Below are 19580 nucleotides of genomic sequence, written 5' to 3'. Positions count from 1 at the left end.
TAGCTTGCTTGTTCAAACCTGTGGTCACTTGATGTGCAGGAAGAAAAGGCACTTTATTTTTATTGTATCAGTCCAGCTTGGGTACTGGCTTATGCTGGGATTTAAACTGCCATAGACTGGTGTTCCATCCAAGGGGAGTCAATGACTCTCATTTGCTTAGCACCATGGTAACCGAAAATAACTTCCCGCCTTATGCACTGTCATGGCTAGAAAAAGAATATAACCTAACATTAACTAAAAAAAAACATAAGACATACTGGAGCACGTTGTTTTGTCCTCCTCAAGAGAGTATCCAGGACGACAAGTACATTGGAATGATCCATTAAGGTTGGTACATTCCTGGTCACATGGAGTCGTAGCCAGACTGCATTCATCAATATCTGTAAATGTCATTGACATCGTTAATGAAAATCAAATTTTGAAAAGGAGTAACAAAAATATCCAACACTTTTAAATTCATCCCGAAATAATGTTATGTGTGGTCACAACTGTTTCCGGATGTATTTCCTCATGAAGTTTTTCATTATATTCTCCCTTACTACGTTCGTCCGAATATAAAACAATAAAGCACTAAATGAATAAAAACAATAAGTATTACATAGGTCCGCTGCTCGATAGCATTTGATTTATTTTATACATAAACACATATTACCAATTATCTGTCAGCCCCAAATCAGTGCATTCCATATTATCTGCCATTTTACCTTATATCACAACTAGCGAGCGAGCTTAGAGTGCCACGCAATCGCATGGTCCTACTACTTATATTACCTGATCACGTGACCCGAAACCTATTCGAGTACGTATGAAAACCTTTCACGCACATAATTCTAATTATATACCGGTGTGTGATATTTTAGTTACACAATCTTTTTGTTTTAAAAAATGTGAATTATGTTATTGACCTGTACAGTTGATTCCATTGTCAGTTAATGTGTAACCGGAAGGGCAAATGCATTGGGTCACTCCGTCTATTTCACTGCATGAGTATTCACATTTTTTCTCAAAATTCTTACAGATATCAGCATCTGAAATTTATATAAAATATTATGTATTTTGAAACATATCATTTTGAAAAAGGATAAAGCAATCTGAAAATATTAATCTCTATTAATAACTCAAATATAGCAAATTTGAAAAGAACCTGTTTGACTGCAAGTTGTTTTATCTGCGTTCAACCCAAATCCAGGGAGACAGGAACACGAGAAAGATCCGGGGGTGTTTTGACAGAGCTGTTCACAACCAGACCGTTTCTCAAGGCATTCGTCTATATCTATTTAATAATAATAAATGTGAACATAACATGAAGAACTATATATAAAATACGTACTTTCATTCAAGAGTTTGAATATAGACTCCATCGATATTTGTTTCTTTCATACAGCTAGACATAACATTTGATTCAATTCTTACCATTGCATTGTTGGTTTAGTTTCCGGTACCCGCCGACACAGTTACATATATAACTACCATCAGAGTTCTCGCAAGTTTCTTTAGAGTTATCACAGGATTTGTCATTTGATTCACACTCGTCAATATCTAGAATCAAATTTTGATTTTCTGTAAAACAATTGTTCTTGCCAAAACATCAAATCAATAATACGTTTTTTTTTAAATGTTAAATGATGTTCAAACCTTGACATTTATTTTCAACATCCTTATATCCAAGAGGACAACTCGAGCAGTTATATCCTCGACCAAACATGGTTTCTTCCTCGGGTGGAAGGTCTGTGCAGTTTCTATATAGTGGACAAGGGTTTTGTGAGCAGCCATCTGTGTCAATATCACACGTATCACCTGTTTAAAAAAGATAGAAAAGAAACAGTTACTGAGTGAATTCTCAATAAACCTGATAAATGGGCTGGAATGTTTGGATTTAACTGTGATACCTGAAAATCCTGTTTGACAATTGCACCTAGCCCTCTTTGCTAGGTCACTTATTGCAACTGTGCTGTCAAAGTCACACTCTCCGTGGATACCACATCCATCACATTGCACAATGTTAAACTCTAGAGCAGATGATTGTGCCCCTTGACCGTCAATGGCTACAATGCTATGAAGACAACATGTATTATAGATATGTAATTCATTCAAAATATATGCTAGCTAATTATGTTTTCTTTTTATATTGACAATACCTTATTTCAGGTATACTGGATTGTTTAGGAGTCCATCTAGCCGTGTTTGTTTCATCGTTTAGGTAGAAATCATCTGGTTTCTTCAAAAGCTTTAACGTTGGCTTTTCCTTGCCATCGTCTGACACATTGAATTTCAATTCTACTTCTTTATTCGCCTCGACATACAACGTTGTGTTTCCCGAAATCTGTGGTGTTTCGTTTTCTATTACAAAAAATTATAACAGGATTATTTTAAATATGTAACATTTTTATGGAAATGATTTTTATATATACCAGGGTTATTTTTAGAATATAACATTGATAAATACCTATTGTTTCAATATCTAATTTAGAATCATGTTCTTTATCCCCCGAAACTTTTGCCAAAGAAATGTCTCCAGTGGCGAGATAGTCAGCTATGCAGGCTTTTGAAGAATTCGATCCGCACTTCTGTATAGCCTCGTTCAATCGTCCTTTATCTACTTCATCAGTAAACATTGGAACAAACTCGGGATGTGAGTAGTTCCAGTAGGATAATTCGTCACCATATTGAAATAAAGATTCCTTGTTTACGGACCCTATAGAAATAAATGTGCATATGATATATTCAGAAAAAACATACAAATGTTGACATCCAAACTTTTCTTAGATCACGAAAACTTACATTGTTGTCCAAAGTTGTAGAATATCTTCTTTTCGCTGTTCGTTGCATTGTGTGGAAGCATGGTCCCATTCGGTAATATAAAATCATTAGTTTTGTTGCCATCAAAGTTCCCCATCAAACCTGTTGTCATTCCTTTGTATTTTTCATTAATCAGAGTTTCGCATATCAGAAAACGTTTTCCAAGGCTTATCTTCATAGTGTGCACTGAAAAAACATGTAAACAAGTTATAAGGCTTGATAAAACTTTCAGTCTAGGTATAAGCATAAGGACGACTTAGCGGGAAACATTTATTCACAAAATAAAAACCATAATCACGAAAATATGATCATAAAACAGAGGAAAAGAACTTTTAATCTACTTACAAGACTTCAGAAACGATGCTGCTATTGTGCGATTTTCCCAGTAAATTGTTAGGTTTTCATTCAGAAATGTGTAATTTGCATTTCTAAACCTATTTGTAAGGTCTATTCCATTGCCAGTAATAATCATTCCTGCAAAATATCACACATTCAAAACTATAACACATATTTTAAAAGTTATATAAAATCCTTCAAAGGGTATATATTTCGGTAGGGCAAAATACATATCAAAAATGATGAATATGATTTACCCTTTTTGTCACGTGACATTTCAATTTGCAATGAGGATCCCGTTTGGTCTTTTGCTGCAAACGCACTGAAAATGGTTGCGTTTATAGTTGTTCCGTTTTCGTTTGTAGCTAACTCTGTCCTTGCTTGTAAGTTAAATGATGCAGTGCTTGTGTTTATCTTAATCATAGTATATTCTCCATATCCATTGAACGTGTAGTCAAAGCCATCAAGAGTCGTAATATGAGGATCACCAAAATTAATTCCTGGTTGCAAATTGTAAAGTATCACATACATAATAGAATTTTATTATTATCTAACAAACTTATTTACCGACGCTGACTTTATTTGCAATGTATAAATTAGTTATTTTTGTTAAATAAGCAATTTGCTGAATCCTGAGAGAGAGAGAGAGAGAGAGAGAGAGAGAGAGAGAGAGAGAGACAGACACACAGACAGAGAGAAAGAGAGAGAGAGACAGACAGCCAGAGATTAACCTGGTTGAAAAGGTGACCTCCAATAGCACTGTGGAATCGGACGAACTTCGTAATACCAGTTACAATGCCCAGTTTTGCAACAAAGCTCCTTCGGCTTTTGGTCATAATTCGTGTACTGATATCTTTGGAAGAATGGATTATACTGCAAAACCGTTCCTGCAAAAGGTGGTGCTCGCCTCAGAGGTCCCAGGTCATTGACATCAGCATACATGTCATAACAACATTCCTGTACAATAAAGACAAATATGAATTGTAAATTATCGAAGGAAAATAATGTTGAGTATTATATAGACCTAAATACATTTCTCTCTCTCACACAGATTTATGAATTTGATTTTTTTTTACATACTACATTAGTGCCTAGTGTAAGTGAGGCAAAACACAACAGCCGCCTGGACTTGTCGAATCTGTTGATGGCGTAACGTGGATCAAACCTGAGTAGACGTGGATCGCATGGACATCGTATGTCACTGAGAACCTGGGACAAACCGTGATGAATCTGTTTTTCAATGTTGAATGAGTACCAGAAGAAACATTCTTTCTCCTCTCTTTTTGATTTTATTCCGTCTGTCATTTTATAAATCCAAAAGCCCCGTTCTCCTGTAAATGAGTTATATATAATTATATAGAATGTATAAGCTACAGTGATAACTTTACCATTGTTAATATATACGTTTGTACTATATGAGCATGATTTTATTTTGCTGGTGTGGTATTTAAGGTATCCGATCCATAATAGCCCTTTTTCACTGAATTGGGACCCATGACATATATGTATATGCTTACAACTCAGTATACTTGGACATACTTTTAATGTTTAAGTATCAGTATGTAAGAGTGGTATGTGTCCTTTTCCTGTTATCGAAGAGGTGCCCCCTTTTGCTTTTGATATATAAAATTAAATTCTAAAAACAATCTATATGGTATAAAAATTGTTTTAAATAGTTTTCCTATTCATAATGATCAAATACATCTTTCCACCAGAGTATTTATTGATACTCTTAGTATTTACTTTTTTATTTTAAAAAAAAATGTGATTGTCCCCATAGACCTTAATGCAATCTTCATTAATTAATTACTGCTTAGTTAATTATATTTTTAAAAATTTCTCTTGGTTAATATTTGTCTACTCTAAAATTCTTTGAATTAATACATGTATAAGAATATTTAATACATGACTGATATTCAAGGTTGGAATAATTATGTCCTAATATGGGTCGGATACCTTAACATGGTCTGCTCGTAAAAGAATGCTAAATAATGTATCTAAACATATCCATTTTTCAAAATGTAACATCCGTTTCTTTAATATTGTTTTTAGCTTCAGTCTAATGTATGGTTCATATATTTATATACAAGAACCAAATGTCGTTGACTTCAAACCAAATGATATGTATTTTTACCTCGATTTCCAGGAACGAGGCTCATCTTAAATGAATTTTTTTTGTTTGTAAATGAATTTTTCACAAAGAAATCTCTGTATCTGTATCCTATGGAAATTGGAAGGTTTTTTATCGTTTTTAAATTGACGTCGATGTAATTTATTACAGCGAATGTGTTCTCTCCATCGGTTATAAGGAAACTCTGGAACGTGATTTTCTAAAATACAAGGAAGATAAGATCATTGTTGACAAGTATTCCTTTTAAAGGAATGATCGTCAATAATGATATATTAATATCTAGAAGCAATCAACATGATCAGTTTGATGTAAAATAATTAAACAAGTACTGTATTTTTACAAAATATAAAATATTTTGAATCTGTACACCATAATTTCATCATTACAAACCGTCGACAAATTTAATTATGAAATAAATTTGGGGAAATCCGTTTGTAAACTCCTTGTCTGGTTTTATATTTTTTTACGTAATTATTTAAAGTTCATGCATCTTCTTTTTCTTCAGAATACTGAGTAGGGCTCTTCAAAGAGCATTAACGCGTATACAAAGAAAGAGTTGTATTAAAATAATTTAATGCGACTGAAAAACATTGAATGCCATCATAACTTGCTATAGGGGTCGCATTATAATGTAACCTTGTTTATAAATCAAGCCGTCTTCCTAGCTCCTATTATGCAACATCAATAGATCGAGGTCAGTTCATGAAGCATATTCTTATGATTGAGGTCAGTTCATCGAGGTCAACTGCATTACTGAATGAATCTTTCGATCGAAATTCTTACGTTTGAGACAAAATGTGCATGGTCCAACTGTATTTTATGTATGTTTGCATCTCTTAAGGTAAATGAATTAAAATAAAACTGGGTAAAATGTTATATAAATACCAAACCAAACTTCAAGTTTTTATAAGAACTACTTATGCAAGCGGAATGTGTGCGCACGTGGAAGCATTTGCCGGATGCCTCATATGGACAACAGTGATCACAAAAATACGTAAGTGCTGGAACTAAGACTGAATTCCTGCATAATTTGATCATAACAGCGGAATTAATTCAATAATTGAGAATCAAAATAAATGAATTAAAACAAACAACAACCCATTGCTATTTATATGATAATTAAATCATCAAGCTTTAAAGTTACACAATTATTACAACGTTTAGTGAATAAAACACATTTTTACCTGGTCCTTATGACCATACAAAGTCATGTTCTCCCAGGTGACTTTTACAAGCCAAGTAGCTTTAAAATCTCTCATATCTTTAAAATGTTTCTTTACTATACCATCAGCCTTCTCCATAAACATTGAATCTATATGCTCTCCTTCTTTCCCTCTAAAACGATAAAAAAAAACATTGACATATCTGATTCCTATAATTTTTACAATGCGAAAGTAATAAAAGTCAAAGAGATAATTAATGAATTCTATTTATTACTTGAAAAGAATTATTACCTTCTGTAAGTGTTGTAGTATACTTTGCCCTCATCATCTTTCGAGGCCAAATCGGTCCAGAATGGACAGAAAATTTGTCTTTGTTTTACGTGTTTTGAGTCCATGGTAAATATAGATTCACTGTTGAAACGTTCCCCAAGTCCAATCACTCCGTTTGTTCCGATCTAGACAAGACATGCCACAGACAGAATTTAGCTTTTTTGAAACAATGACCTTGAACTTTCTCAATTGACCTTGGGTCAAGGTCATGACACACCCTTTAATCATAAGCAATCTTTGTGTGAAGTAAGAACTTCCAATGTTTCCCCATAAGAAAGATATGGACCAGACACGAATTTTGCACTTTTCTGCCAAAAGGTGTAAAAGCACCATTCCAACTGTTACTCAATTACATAACAATTGATGACCCGGGGCTATATATGCTCTGAGCTGTGTGCGCTGAAGCGACACAAGATTCTCGGTCGCACGTGGCGATTGATTTAACACAGACTGGCCGAATAAACAAACGGTTGGGAAAGTGAAACAAGAAGAAGCCACCAAAAATGATTTTCGACAGATCTTGATATGGTTTCGCCAAAAAAAAAATACAGCGCGAGCTCCTGTCAGCGGGGCGGGAGGAGGGGGCGGGGGGGGGGGGGGGGCAGCAATGAGTTCGCTTCCATAATGAAACGAACATGTAGAAAAACTACAGAAGTGATTAATATGTGACAGATAGAATCTAATCTAAAGTTGTTTAAAATTCATGTGAATATTCTTTTAAATAATCATCGAATGCCTCAACTCAGGGCATTCTTTTATCGTGCTAGCACCTACCGCAAACACGTGACATGGAACTTTGATTATAATTTGATTTGATTTTAAACTACCTTGTACGCTATCGTATACACCAATGCTTAATCAACTGTACAAGTAAAATAAATTTATCTTTTCATCTTAAACCAAAATAATAGTTGAAAACATAATAAAATATAGTTGGTTCCGTGCAAAATGCCAAAATATGAAACATGAACGCGTGATAAGGTACAAGATCACGAACCGACCGCGGATCACTTGTCCAATCGTGCCGGATCTCCTCAGCCATGGGCGATGGATGATCATCATTTAAATGTTTAATATTTAGGGGGGGGGGGGGGGGTTGTTGTTGATTTAAAACATTATTTGTACAGTTTATAAAATATTTTATATAAACAAACCAACCATTAATTTATGTCTGACGATGTTTCCGATTTGGAGTAATGTCGTTCATTAATATTCATTTACACTCAAATTTAATTAAATAAATACAAAATGGACAAACTTTTATAACATAAAATTAAAACAGTTCTTGTATTTACGACTATATTAACTCAAACACGTTCATATGCATGGAAGTGTGCGTCTCGGTGTGCGAATCTTGTGTATAAATAACTGCTATGTAGTGCAGCCGTGGCTGAGTTCTTCGGCCGTGGGCGAACGATAGATTACGTAAAGGTACAACGCACAGACCCACACAGCTCAGAACCCAGTAAGCCTTGAAAATTGCAGTATAATGACCTTACTCTATCAAATAGAAGTTATTTATTTTAAACTTAAAACCCACAATTTATTAAGGTCTTCCGTTTCCAACGGAAGACCTTATTGTTATTCTTCGGATTCTTTTTAGGGTCTTCTGTTTCCAACGGAAGACCCTCTTGTTATTCTATTGTTTCTTTTTATTAGGGTCTTCCGTTTTCAACGGAAGACCCTCTTGTTATTCTTCGGTTTCTTTTTATTATTATTATTATTATTCTTTTTCTTTTCTTCTGACTCCTTTTTTGCCTCATAACTCAAAAGATTTTTAACCGATTTTGATGAAATTTTCAGAGATTTTTGCAAGTTGGCGTCCCTCAAAAATGTTAAAGTTTTAAAGAGAACGTCACCTCCGTTTTGACGTGACGTCATTTTTAAAAATTTCAAAAAGTCATTTTGTCCCGGACTTTTCTCAAAAACGCTTTAAGATAGAGGCTTGAAATTTTGAATGCTTATGATTTGATCGATTTACCTCTGTAATAAGGCTGGAAATGAAAATCTATCACTTCCGGTCGAAACCGGAAGTAAAACAATTTTTTCGAAAAAATGAATTTTCTGATTTAATCAAAAATGTATATGTGTTTTGTAGAGCTTATTAAGCTGAATCTAACACTGAAAGCCGTTTTAAAATCGGACAATGCATTACAGAGATATCAGGGTTTAAAAATTGATTTTTCCGGAAATTTTGATTCCGCGTTCTTGGTTTAAAAAATAGCGTAATGTTCAAAGTAATATTAACTCGTTCCAAAAATAATTGTTAAGTCGTACTTGGACACATTCAGATTTTTTTTGTTAAGTCGTTCTTGAAATCAGAAAGGTTTTTGTTAAGTCGTTCTTAAAATCATTCGGATTTTGTTAAGTCGTACCAGGAATAATTCGATTTTTTTCATCTTTTTATTTTAGTTACTCTTGTTATTGGTTTAAGAGCTCTGCTTCTTACAGGAACTTCCAGGTTTACTTTCAACATTAACGGAAGACCCACTCGTTGCTTTGCAACGAGCTTTGCTCTAGTTATTATTATTATTCTTTTTCTTTTCTTCTGACTCCTTTTTTGCTTCATAACTCAAAAAGTTTTTAACCGATTTTGATGAAATTTTCAGAGATTTTTGCAAGTTGGCGTCCCTCAAAAATGTTAAAGTTTTATAAAGAACGTCACCTCCGTTTTGACGTGACGTCATTTTTAAAAATTTCAAAAAGTCATTTTGTCCCGGACTTTTCTCAAAAACGCTTTAAGAAAGAGGCTTGAAAATTTCAATGGTGATGATTTGGTCGATTTACCTCTGTAATAAGGCTGGAAATGAAAATCTGTCACTTCCGGTCGAAACCGGAAGTGAAACAAATTTTTCGAAAAAATGAATTTTCTGATCAAATGAAAAATGAATATGTGTTTTGTAGAGCTTAATTAGCTGAATCAAACACTGAAAGCCGTTTTAAAATCGGACGATGCATTACAGAGATATCGGGGTTTAAAAATTGATTTTTCCGGAAATTTTGATTCCGCGTCCTTGGTTTAAAAAATAGCGTAATGTTCAAAGTAATATTAACTCGTACCAAAAATAATTGTTAAGTCGTACTTGAACAATTCGGATTTTTTTTGTTAAGTTGTTCTTGAAATCGGAAAGGTGTTTGTTAAGTCGTACTTAAAATCATTCGTATTTTGTTAAGTCGTACCAGGAATAATTCGATTTTTTTATCTTTTCATTTTAGTTACTCTTGTTATTTGTTTAAGAGCTCTGCTTCTTACAGGAACTTCCAGCTTTACTTCCGACATTAACGGAAGACCCACTCGTTGCTTTGCAACGAGCTTTGCTCTAGTTCTTCTTCTTCTTCTTTTTTTTTCTTACGACTTTTTGTGCACGCGATATCTCAGAAATGGCTTGACCGATCTGCACGAAATTTTCAGATCTTACCAACTATGTTCTAAACCTTATCGGAAATAATTTTGGTTGATGACGTCATTTCCGTTCTTGCGATATTGGCATTTTAAGGATTTTTAGGGGGTTGGTTTGTCCAAGGGTGTTCTCCTAAACTACAAATGATATTGATTTCAAAATTTCAGGGATGATAGACAAAAGATTGTTTATCTGAACAAAACCATTCCTGTTTGTTTAGCACACGAAACACCGGAGCTCGGTAGGGCTCGAAATTTCAGATATGAAAAGCGTCGTGAATTTTCGTGCTTTTCTTTGTTTATCTCTTTTCTGGAAAATATTTTGTTATAACATGTAAGGTAAAAAAAAGTTTAAATTTACAAGACCTTTTAGCTGATATCAAGAAAAAGGGGCTGGCCCCTTCAATTAGGGACCTAGAGAGGTCTAAAGTCTTTAATCTATAGCTCCTCACCGAAGGATATTTTGTAATAAATTATAGAAACAAATATGTTTATCTTACAGTTATGAAGCCCAACAGTATAACGATTTTATCATGTGTTACGTAATTAGGGGTTTTTAGGGGTCAGAAGTCCAAAACTTTGATGCTCAATATCTCAAAATGGAGGAAAATTTTGATAAACAATATTGAACAAAAGATGCTCAAAATATTGAGCTTAACAATAATCAACTATAATTTCTTTGTTATGCGGTCCTTAAAGGGAGTTACAGGGTTAGCCCCTAAAACGACCCTCTCAAGATATCTCGAGAACAGTGCAGAATTTCTAAACACTTCTTGAACAAAATGTGTTTGAATTGACAAGAGCATTCTTATGACATCAAGAAAAAGGGGCTGACACTTCAAATATGGGGCTGAGGGGGCTCTAAAGTCTTTTAATGATAACTTTTTACTGTGAAATAGTTTGTGATACGTTATAGAAGCAATTATGTTCATTCTAACGGTATTCACCTATATATGGCAATCATTTACTCCTATGTTATGTAGTTAGGGATTTTAAGGGACCAGAAATCCAAAACTTTGATCCTCAATATCTCAAAATGGAGGAAAATTCTGGAAAGCAGTATTAAACAAAAGATGCTCAACATACTGTGCTTAACAATGTACAACCATATACTGTTTGTTATCTGGACCTTAAAAGGAGAATTAGGACCGGATATCAAAACGATTTTCCCAGATATATCAAAAACGGTAACCAATTTCTAAACACTTATTAGCGGTACACAAAAATACCTTTAACTAGAATGAATGAAAAGGAGCTGATCCCTTAAATAAGGGACATTAAAGGGATAGATAGTTTTTCACCCAATACTCTTAGATCCCGCCTCCTTTTCCGGATACGTTTTGTTGACGCAGATCAAGAACAAGGTCATTCCATATTCTAAAAATCGGACGGAAGACCTCCTCGTTGCTCGCAACGAGATCGTGTCTAGTCTATATCTATTATTGCTTTAGATTGAGAATGCCATTGCTGTTATTAATTAACTGAACGATTTCTTAATTGACACCCAATCGTTTAATCCATAAAAAAACATGTGTAATCAAAACGAAAAAAAATTCTTGGGTTTGCGGATAAATAAACTCATATATGAGAGACGCAACTCTCGTGTATTAGATAACCCCTGACCGCTAGGTAGTCCAGCCGCGACCATGGTGACCGATTTTCTCGGCCGCGGGCGAGGGAGAGCTTACGTAATGGTACACACCAGCTCTGATTCAAGGTAGATTTTAAATGTATGGATTAATAACTAAAATGTAATGCATAGATTTTTTTTAATTCCATATTTTGTGGTTTACTAGAAAAGAAAATCAATGATTTGTTTTCCAAATCCCGTTTTAAAGGGTTGAGCATTATGAGAACTTAACAACAATGACTTAAACTCCTAAAAAAGCACGTATTCTAAAAAAAAAATTCTTATGAATTAATGCCGTTTGTATAAACCAGCATACTTTCTGCGGTGACTTTATGCCAGTTGTACGCGCAAAGACTTTCGTTAACTTGTCAAATGAAAACAGGTACATGTTAACATGTAAAGCTTTTTACACTCATACTACACAAATCACATACAAAATAACATTGTAACGACCTTTATGAGATCCCAACAAACAACTTTTCCAGCGACAGCCATATCAAAATCCTAACCGTTTTTGAGTTATTAAGCAAAATGTTTTAGGGGCCATTGGCCCTTAATTTAAGGGACCAGTACTTTTTTATTGGTGTCAAATGAAAGCCCTCTATATTTTGCACAACTTTTATTCTACATGTCTTAACAAAATATTTTTCGTTTAAAAGATATAAAGGAAAATATGTCTAAATTTTCGCACTTTTTTGAATCCTGTTTTTTGATCCCCTACCTTTTCCTAAATAAAAAACGTAATCTAAAAACAAAAACAGATGTGCACAACTACAATGTCTCTGTTATTCAAATTCGTTGGATTCCCATTCCCTATCATAGTCTCGGAGCCTTCGTCTGGAAACAAAAGGCCCTAAAAAATTTTAAAAGGGGAATAACTCTTTAACAGAAAGGGAATTCTAAATTTTATGAATTGCTTCCGATAGTGTTTTGTAAAGTACATTAGCCCTGAAAATTTGAGCAAAAACCGTTCAGAAATAAGCAAGATATGAAGCCTCAAAGTTCGCGTCTAGGAAGAAAAAAAAAAAGAAAAATAATCTTTCCCGCACAATAATAGAAAGGTCTTCCGTTGGAAACGGAAGACCTTAATTAAGAACTTCCAATATTTGTCCATAAGATAGATATGGACCGGACACGAATTTTGCACTTATCTGCCAGTGACCGTGACCTTGCCCAAATGACCTTGGGTCAAGGTCATGACACATCCTTTGGTCATAAGCAATCTTTGTGTGAAGTAAGAACTTCCAATGTTTCTCCATATGAAAGATATGGACCAATTTTGCACTTTTTCTGTCAGTGACCTTGACCTTGTCCAAATGACCTTGGGTCAAGATCAGAACACACCCTTCGGTCATAAACAATCTTCGTATGATTTAAGAAGTTCCAATGTTTTTCCATAAGAAAGAAATGGACCGGACACGTATTTGCACAGACAGACGGACAGACAGACGGACGGACAGACGTACAAAATGATTCCTATATACCCCCCAAACTTCGTTTGCGGGGGTATAATTAACAGAATAAAGGTAACCCAATAAACCAAAGCTATATTCGGTCATACCCCAATATAGCCTCGTGCATTTATCCAACGGTTAAATACAGTTGAAATCGTTAAAAGGTAATATATCCAAGATATCTTCATTGAACAATTATCCCTTTTCACTTATAAAAATTCACAGGAACGAAAACAGATTCCTTACGGAGATTTATAATGGGGAATGTTTATATCTTTTCTCCATTCGGAATACACTCGGAATACATCGCGCAATTTTTTAACGTTATCATCCGGGCTTATTACTGTTGCAATGCAAAATCTCCGTAGGCAATTTCGGGATGTGTATTGAAACCTGAAGCGGTAGAGGGGGCGTTTCAAAACAGATAATCTGGACATTTTTTATATTAGTGGATGAACGTTGTTTGAGCACAAAGGTATTTACTATTATTGAAATATCATGCAAAAAGTGGTGAAAGCAAAAACTCGGGACAAATTATAAATGTTGAAATCAATCATCATTGGACGTGTTCAGCTGGTGATGATTGAATATAAAATCGGAGAGAAAATGTCAAGAAATAAAATGCCTTTAGGTTTTAATTTTATGGGAGTAGCAATTACTGAAAAGTAAATTACCCTTTGACCCGGGGTACAATGTACGAAATTTCTATGCATTGCTCTCTAATTTAAACTCACATTTTTTTTTAAATAAACCTATATGGCATGCGTGAAATATGTATTAAAATATTACTTACGACAACATAATTAAAACCGTCGTTAGATCCATCTCCTACATAGACAGTAGTGGGTGATGGAAGAGCAGGACTTGTGACGTCATCACCTGTAATGACGCAGTCACCATCTCCGTACGACATGTACGCCTTCCCCGAGTATTGTGCTGAATATGATATGCGTTAAACTTTTGATTTTGTCAACTTGTTCAATACTGATTACCATTTTTTATTATTCTTCTTAAGAAAAAATATAATTATTCTGAGTAACACATTTTTTTTTATGAAAACCTACATTCAGCAGTCATTATCCAGTAAGTAGCTGGAGCACTTTCTCTTTTGATATGATAATAATTTGTAGTAAATCCATAACTGATCGCCGTTATTGTTACATTGTACAGCGTGACCGGAAGTAAAAGTTTGTTCCATTTTATTTCTGGTTTACTGTCTCTTGTTTCTTGCGCCTTGTCTTCAATGTTCACCCGGTACCGGTTGACAAAAGCATCACTTTCTTCCCATTTTAGATGAAGACCATCAGCAGAAAAATTACTTAGATTTTCTATTATTGCACCAGGTTTCCGAGGTTCTGAAAAATATTGATAAAATTAATACCAAATAAAAGTAGTCAATGCAAAACATATATGAAAATCACTGCTCAAAACGCTAAGACTCGTTATACACCGATGAAATGTATTTCCCTTTTCAGGAAACCATCATGAGAAGATGGACATACGTGTTTGTCTTATTCATGTCGAATTTGCAATTTACCCAGATAAAAAAACATAGTTTTTTTATGAGACGTATTGGAAGGCTTTCAACAACTTTTATACTGCACGATGTTTGTTAAACTTTACAGTGGAATTTATAATGTTTAGATTTTAAAAAATATCACATATCGATATATGTAACCTAGGATGGTATATAAGTATGATGAATCCACTGATATGACTTGTGCTGGATTGCTGAGCACAATTTGAGAACGAATGAAAAATCGGTATAAGCGTCCGGATTGAAGAGAGCATGGTGAGGTAAATTCCGTGTTGCTTCCGGCATAAATTCTTTCTGACGACTTCCAACTGTTGTCGGTTTTCTCTTGTAGGTAAACTTCGTATCCGGTCACAAGATCTGCATTCCGAGAAGGATGGTTCCAAGTTATTGAAATATCACATGTTGTACTTTCTATACGTGTGTTTTGTGCCTGTAATTCATTCCCTGAACACAAATAAAAACAATAATTTAGATTTAATTTGAAAAGGCATTGCAAGCGAGAAAATAAGTTGTTCTCCTTTTCAGTGCTAATATCTTGTAATAAGTAGTTAAAACTCTAATCCTAGACATCAGAAATTATTGTTGCAAAAAATTTACCTTACTTATAAGGCGAATAATTTTGAGCTTCATTCAAAGAGGGCTAGATGGTCGTAACATTTTTTCTACTATGACAATCTTCTTTAGATAAAGAGCTCTATATAATGATATATAGAAAATAATCCAATATAAAAGCTGAAATATTTGGATTTTTTCTACCAAATGATAATTGGCAACATACTATTTTTTAAGTTTTAGGGTAATTTGTTGATTATCCAGCCTCCTTAATTATTTTGATTTTGTGTCATGACTCCTTTGATAGCTATCAGTGCAGAATGCGTAAAAAGCCTTTATAAACATACATTATCTGCAATATCTTTTTAATTTAAGTTTAACAACTCCAAAAAAGACTTTTGATTGCAGGATTTAATCCCTTTAACATCGAAATGTACTCAATTTTAAGACTTGTAATATATTTTGATCTCTTCAAGTTTTAACGAGTGATTTAGACCCTATCAAACAAACAAACAGCCTAAACAAACAAGAATTGATTAACTTACTTCGGTAACACACTTCATTTTTATGATAATAGCTGGAGTCGCATAAGCACAGTTTATCTCTACATGTTAAAGGAGCAGTATATAAACATTCCCTGTTGTAATTGCATGACTTCATAAATTTTATGCCTGAAAAAGAAACAAATCATTGTGGCAGTTCATTCAAATTAAGTCTTATTGAACATGTGATAGATCTGTTGTTGGTTTGTAAATGGCGACTAAGTTTAATTATCGTCTTATATCAACTTTTATTAAAACCATTTATAAAGTGTATATATATATATATATATATATATATATATATATATATATATATATATATATATATATATATATATATATATATATATAATTTCACACTGATACTCCTTTTAGAGAGTAATTTTCTGGATATATATGGTATATTAAAAAACTTACTTCCTCTGACATCAATGAGAATATCAGAAACACTTGAACCCCAACCCTCCGAGTTCTTTGCCATACATCGATAATAAATATCATCATCCCGGTCAATCCGATTAATAACAAGTTTGGGGTTAAACAAATCTAGAGAACTGCCTTTGTACATTGCATCTGATATATTGAAGTCAAGTTTATTTCTCTGCCATTTTGTTTCCAATGTCGAAGGAAAACCAGAACTGTTCCTTATTGTACATTTCACCTCCAAGTTTGAAAGATAAGGTATGTTTGGCCAACCGGAAGGAGTAATTGTTATATAAGGTGTACCTATGTGTATAAACAGGTTGTAAACAGTTTAAAAAATAAAAACACTCAAAATAACACACCTAGCTAAGCTATGCAGACATGCAATATGAGCTGCAATTTTTATGCTGATATTTTGTTTTACGAAAATGATATTTTCTACTTAAATGACAAAAAATAAAATGGTTTTTTTTAAATTTCTGTTAGGCTTATTTTTTGTGGGAAACACCGTTAAGAAGACTTAATTGAAGCAAAATTGAATTATTGTCGTCCAGTGCGGATATTGAACAGCTTAATATTCCTTAGAAGAGAAATCTTTCTTCTGATAAAAATTAAAGAATTTTTCAAATCATATTTATGATAAAAATTTAAGTTACAGGCAAAGTTAGCATACTAGCAGGGTTTTGCAGCAGAATAAAAGTCCAAAAAATACAGCTCAAATTGCTTTAAGTACAATAGTTTAACTGTACGAAAATAAAAATACACGTATAAAAACAATATCAACACATGAAAAAACTACGTACGCCCGCAATAACTAAAGGATTGACTAACGGAAGGTATATCACCATCCGTAATCCATTGCATGTAGTATAAATATCGTTCATATGAACACTAAAGCAATATACTCACGCAGCGTCTCAATCTCCTCCGTGTGTCGTGGACTACTAGATCCGTAGCTTATTGCGTAGAGTGTTACCGTGTAGTTTGTGCCAGGTAGGAATCTCCTGGAGGTAATTTCCTTATTATTGGACGACGAGGAGAAAGAGGGTGATGAATACCCATCACTGATAGATATTGAGTAGGAATCGACCCTTGTGTTGTTAATTGGTACTGCCCATTTAAGATGTAACCTCTCCGGGTGAAAACTGCTATGGTGTCTATCAATAAGACCAGGGGATAAGGGAGCTAGGAGTATAAGTATCAAAACTCATGTATTTGTTGTATTAAGAATTATGCGTGAGTCCGAGTCAGATACTTCCGTATATGGAATACAAACTTTAAAATATATTATCATACCTAAAACTAGGCTTTGCTCTCTGTAAATAGTAAATGTTTCGCTTGGATTGTTGATCCGCACATGAGAGGTAACCCTGAGATAATATTTGTTACCAGGTATGAACTCGTACTGGAAGGTGAAGTTTGTCTGTTTGCTGACCAGTGAGCTGGTTATAGTAGTTCCGTTGTTGTGACGGATAGTAATTGAGTAGTGTTGTATCAGATCAGAATGGGTCGGATGTCTCCACTCAAAGTGGATTGAAGTTTCGCTAATGTTGCTATTGGAAATTGATGCACGTAGGTTCGACTCTGTGAATAACGGAGTATGTATGATAGCTATTCAATAAAATAAAGATTTAACTACACAAAGGGAATGTTTAATTCCATAAATCAAAATCAATATAATTTAACAATTTAATATTTAGGAGATTTCCAAAAGATTTCAAATATTCATTTTCATCTATCTATCTATCTATCTATCTATCTATCTATCTATCTATCTATCTATCTATCTATCTATCTATCTATCTATTACAGTTATTTGTAAAGTTTGTTTATTTTGGGGCATTCATATATAATACAAGATTACAGACCAAGTATGCTTTACTTACTTGAAAAACACGTTTGATTGTAAGGATAATTCGAACTGTAACACAGACATATTTGGTTTGTACACCGTAAATTTTTTCTTTCGTCACATTCCCTGTCCTGGTTACATCTGGCATTGTAATTCAATACTGTTCGAATAAATTAAACACTCTGTACAAATACTTAATATAAAAAAGAAAATGCGCGATAGATACATCTTTTCTATTATATCTTTTTTTGTTTATGATCAGATGAGAAATCTTTAATTCAGGTACTGAACATGTTCGTGCACAATGCATAAATTAAAATGATTTAGCCTATTAAAAGATGCAATTTTGTTTTTATTTTATTTTTGGTACATTTATACTTTTTGAATAACAATGATGTGATGAATTGAATTATGATAATTATAGTATTATGTTTTAAATCATTCACTGATGCGATGATAGGTTTATATTTTTTTTTGACTATTACCCCCATATACTTTTTGCAGTCTAACATTGTAGCTTGAGCACCAAAGATCGGAGATTCTGACGTTTAGTCGGTAATCTCCTACGTCGTCGAATTCCGCGTTGTTTATCACGAGTTGAGGGGTATACAATGCATCGGTGTCTAGATACTTCTCTTCATTGGGGTCTATAGTTTTTATAACGACGCCATTTTGAATTTTCTGCCATCGTCCAGCGGTTGGATAATGCATTGAGGCTTCTATTGTTGCTCTAAATGTAACTTTTTTTCCAAAATCTACATAGAGCTGACTCGGATATAGAGTCATAGTGGGACACTCTAAAAGAGTAAAGCGCAAATATATTGTTTGCTAAAAAAGTTTATTTTGTTTTAAATTTCAGTTAATAATGACACTTTTAATTGAATTTTCTATCTTAAGAAATAGAATATATATTTCTGCTTTCATATATCACCAGCTTTTGCACCATAGGAGGTTGTCTGCTGTCCATTTGTAGACTTCACGTTCAAAATGCTAAGAGTCCCAAGCATAATTGAAGTAAGTGACAAATATTGAACATACATCTTGGATTCCCTAGATTGTTACCATCTGCATACCATGTCTATGAGTTATTTTAAAAATCATAGTTTTAACAATAAATGCAAAATAATCATATTTTTCTAGGTTGTGCGAAAAAGGTAGAAAAATATGAAAATTATGTAATGAAGACAGTGGGAAATTTCAGCCAATTTGAAAATGCCTGTTTTATCAAGTTTTACAATGCAATTTGTAAAAAGAGATAGTGTAGTAAAATTGTTAAACTGTGTAAATGAAAAAGACTTGCGTGATAATATATAAATAGTGCCTGTTTGGGAGGGTAACAGTTGAAATTGACACTCCGAGAAAACCATTGTCAACCGACGCGAAGCGGAGGTTGACAATGGTTTTCGAGGGGTGTCAATTTCAATTGTTATA

The 19580-nt window shown here is 33.8% G+C and overlaps 1 protein-coding gene across 1 annotated transcript in view; it reads right to left on the bottom strand.

Annotated features, from left to right (window-relative positions):
• The window catches only part of LOC128192964 (uncharacterized), a 29332-nt gene extending 10216 nt beyond the window's left edge, over positions 1-19116 (bottom strand). The window contains exons 1-26 of the mRNA XM_052866104.1: positions 19081-19116; positions 18635-18977; positions 18184-18309; positions 17594-17881; positions 17207-17482; positions 16292-16600; positions 15878-16003; positions 14922-15224; positions 14308-14598; positions 14037-14179; positions 6721-6884; positions 6451-6601; positions 5270-5465; positions 4216-4466; positions 3867-4092; positions 3393-3635; positions 3145-3273; positions 2782-2985; positions 2447-2695; positions 2139-2340; positions 1890-2053; positions 1636-1797; positions 1414-1539; positions 1145-1273; positions 906-1028; positions 258-380 (exon numbers count right to left, since the gene is read on the bottom strand). Of these exons, the coding sequence (XP_052722064.1) occupies positions 258-380; positions 906-1028; positions 1145-1273; positions 1414-1539; positions 1636-1797; positions 1890-2053; positions 2139-2340; positions 2447-2695; positions 2782-2985; positions 3145-3273; positions 3393-3635; positions 3867-4092; positions 4216-4466; positions 5270-5465; positions 6451-6601; positions 6721-6884; positions 14037-14179; positions 14308-14598; positions 14922-15224; positions 15878-16003; positions 16292-16600; positions 17207-17482; positions 17594-17881; positions 18184-18309; positions 18635-18977; positions 19081-19116 (5083 nt within the window). The remainder of the gene's footprint in view (positions 1-257; positions 381-905; positions 1029-1144; positions 1274-1413; positions 1540-1635; positions 1798-1889; positions 2054-2138; positions 2341-2446; positions 2696-2781; positions 2986-3144; positions 3274-3392; positions 3636-3866; positions 4093-4215; positions 4467-5269; positions 5466-6450; positions 6602-6720; positions 6885-14036; positions 14180-14307; positions 14599-14921; positions 15225-15877; positions 16004-16291; positions 16601-17206; positions 17483-17593; positions 17882-18183; positions 18310-18634; positions 18978-19080) is intronic.
• Between the last annotated feature and the right edge of the window lie 464 nt (positions 19117-19580).

Source organism: Crassostrea angulata, chromosome 1 (assembly GCF_025612915.1).
Source record: "Crassostrea angulata isolate pt1a10 chromosome 1, ASM2561291v2, whole genome shotgun sequence".
Taxonomy (NCBI): Eukaryota; Metazoa; Mollusca; class Bivalvia; order Ostreida; family Ostreidae; genus Magallana; species Magallana angulata.
The sequence above is the reverse complement of the archived record's forward strand: the minus strand, read 5'-3'. Positions and strand labels throughout refer to the sequence as shown.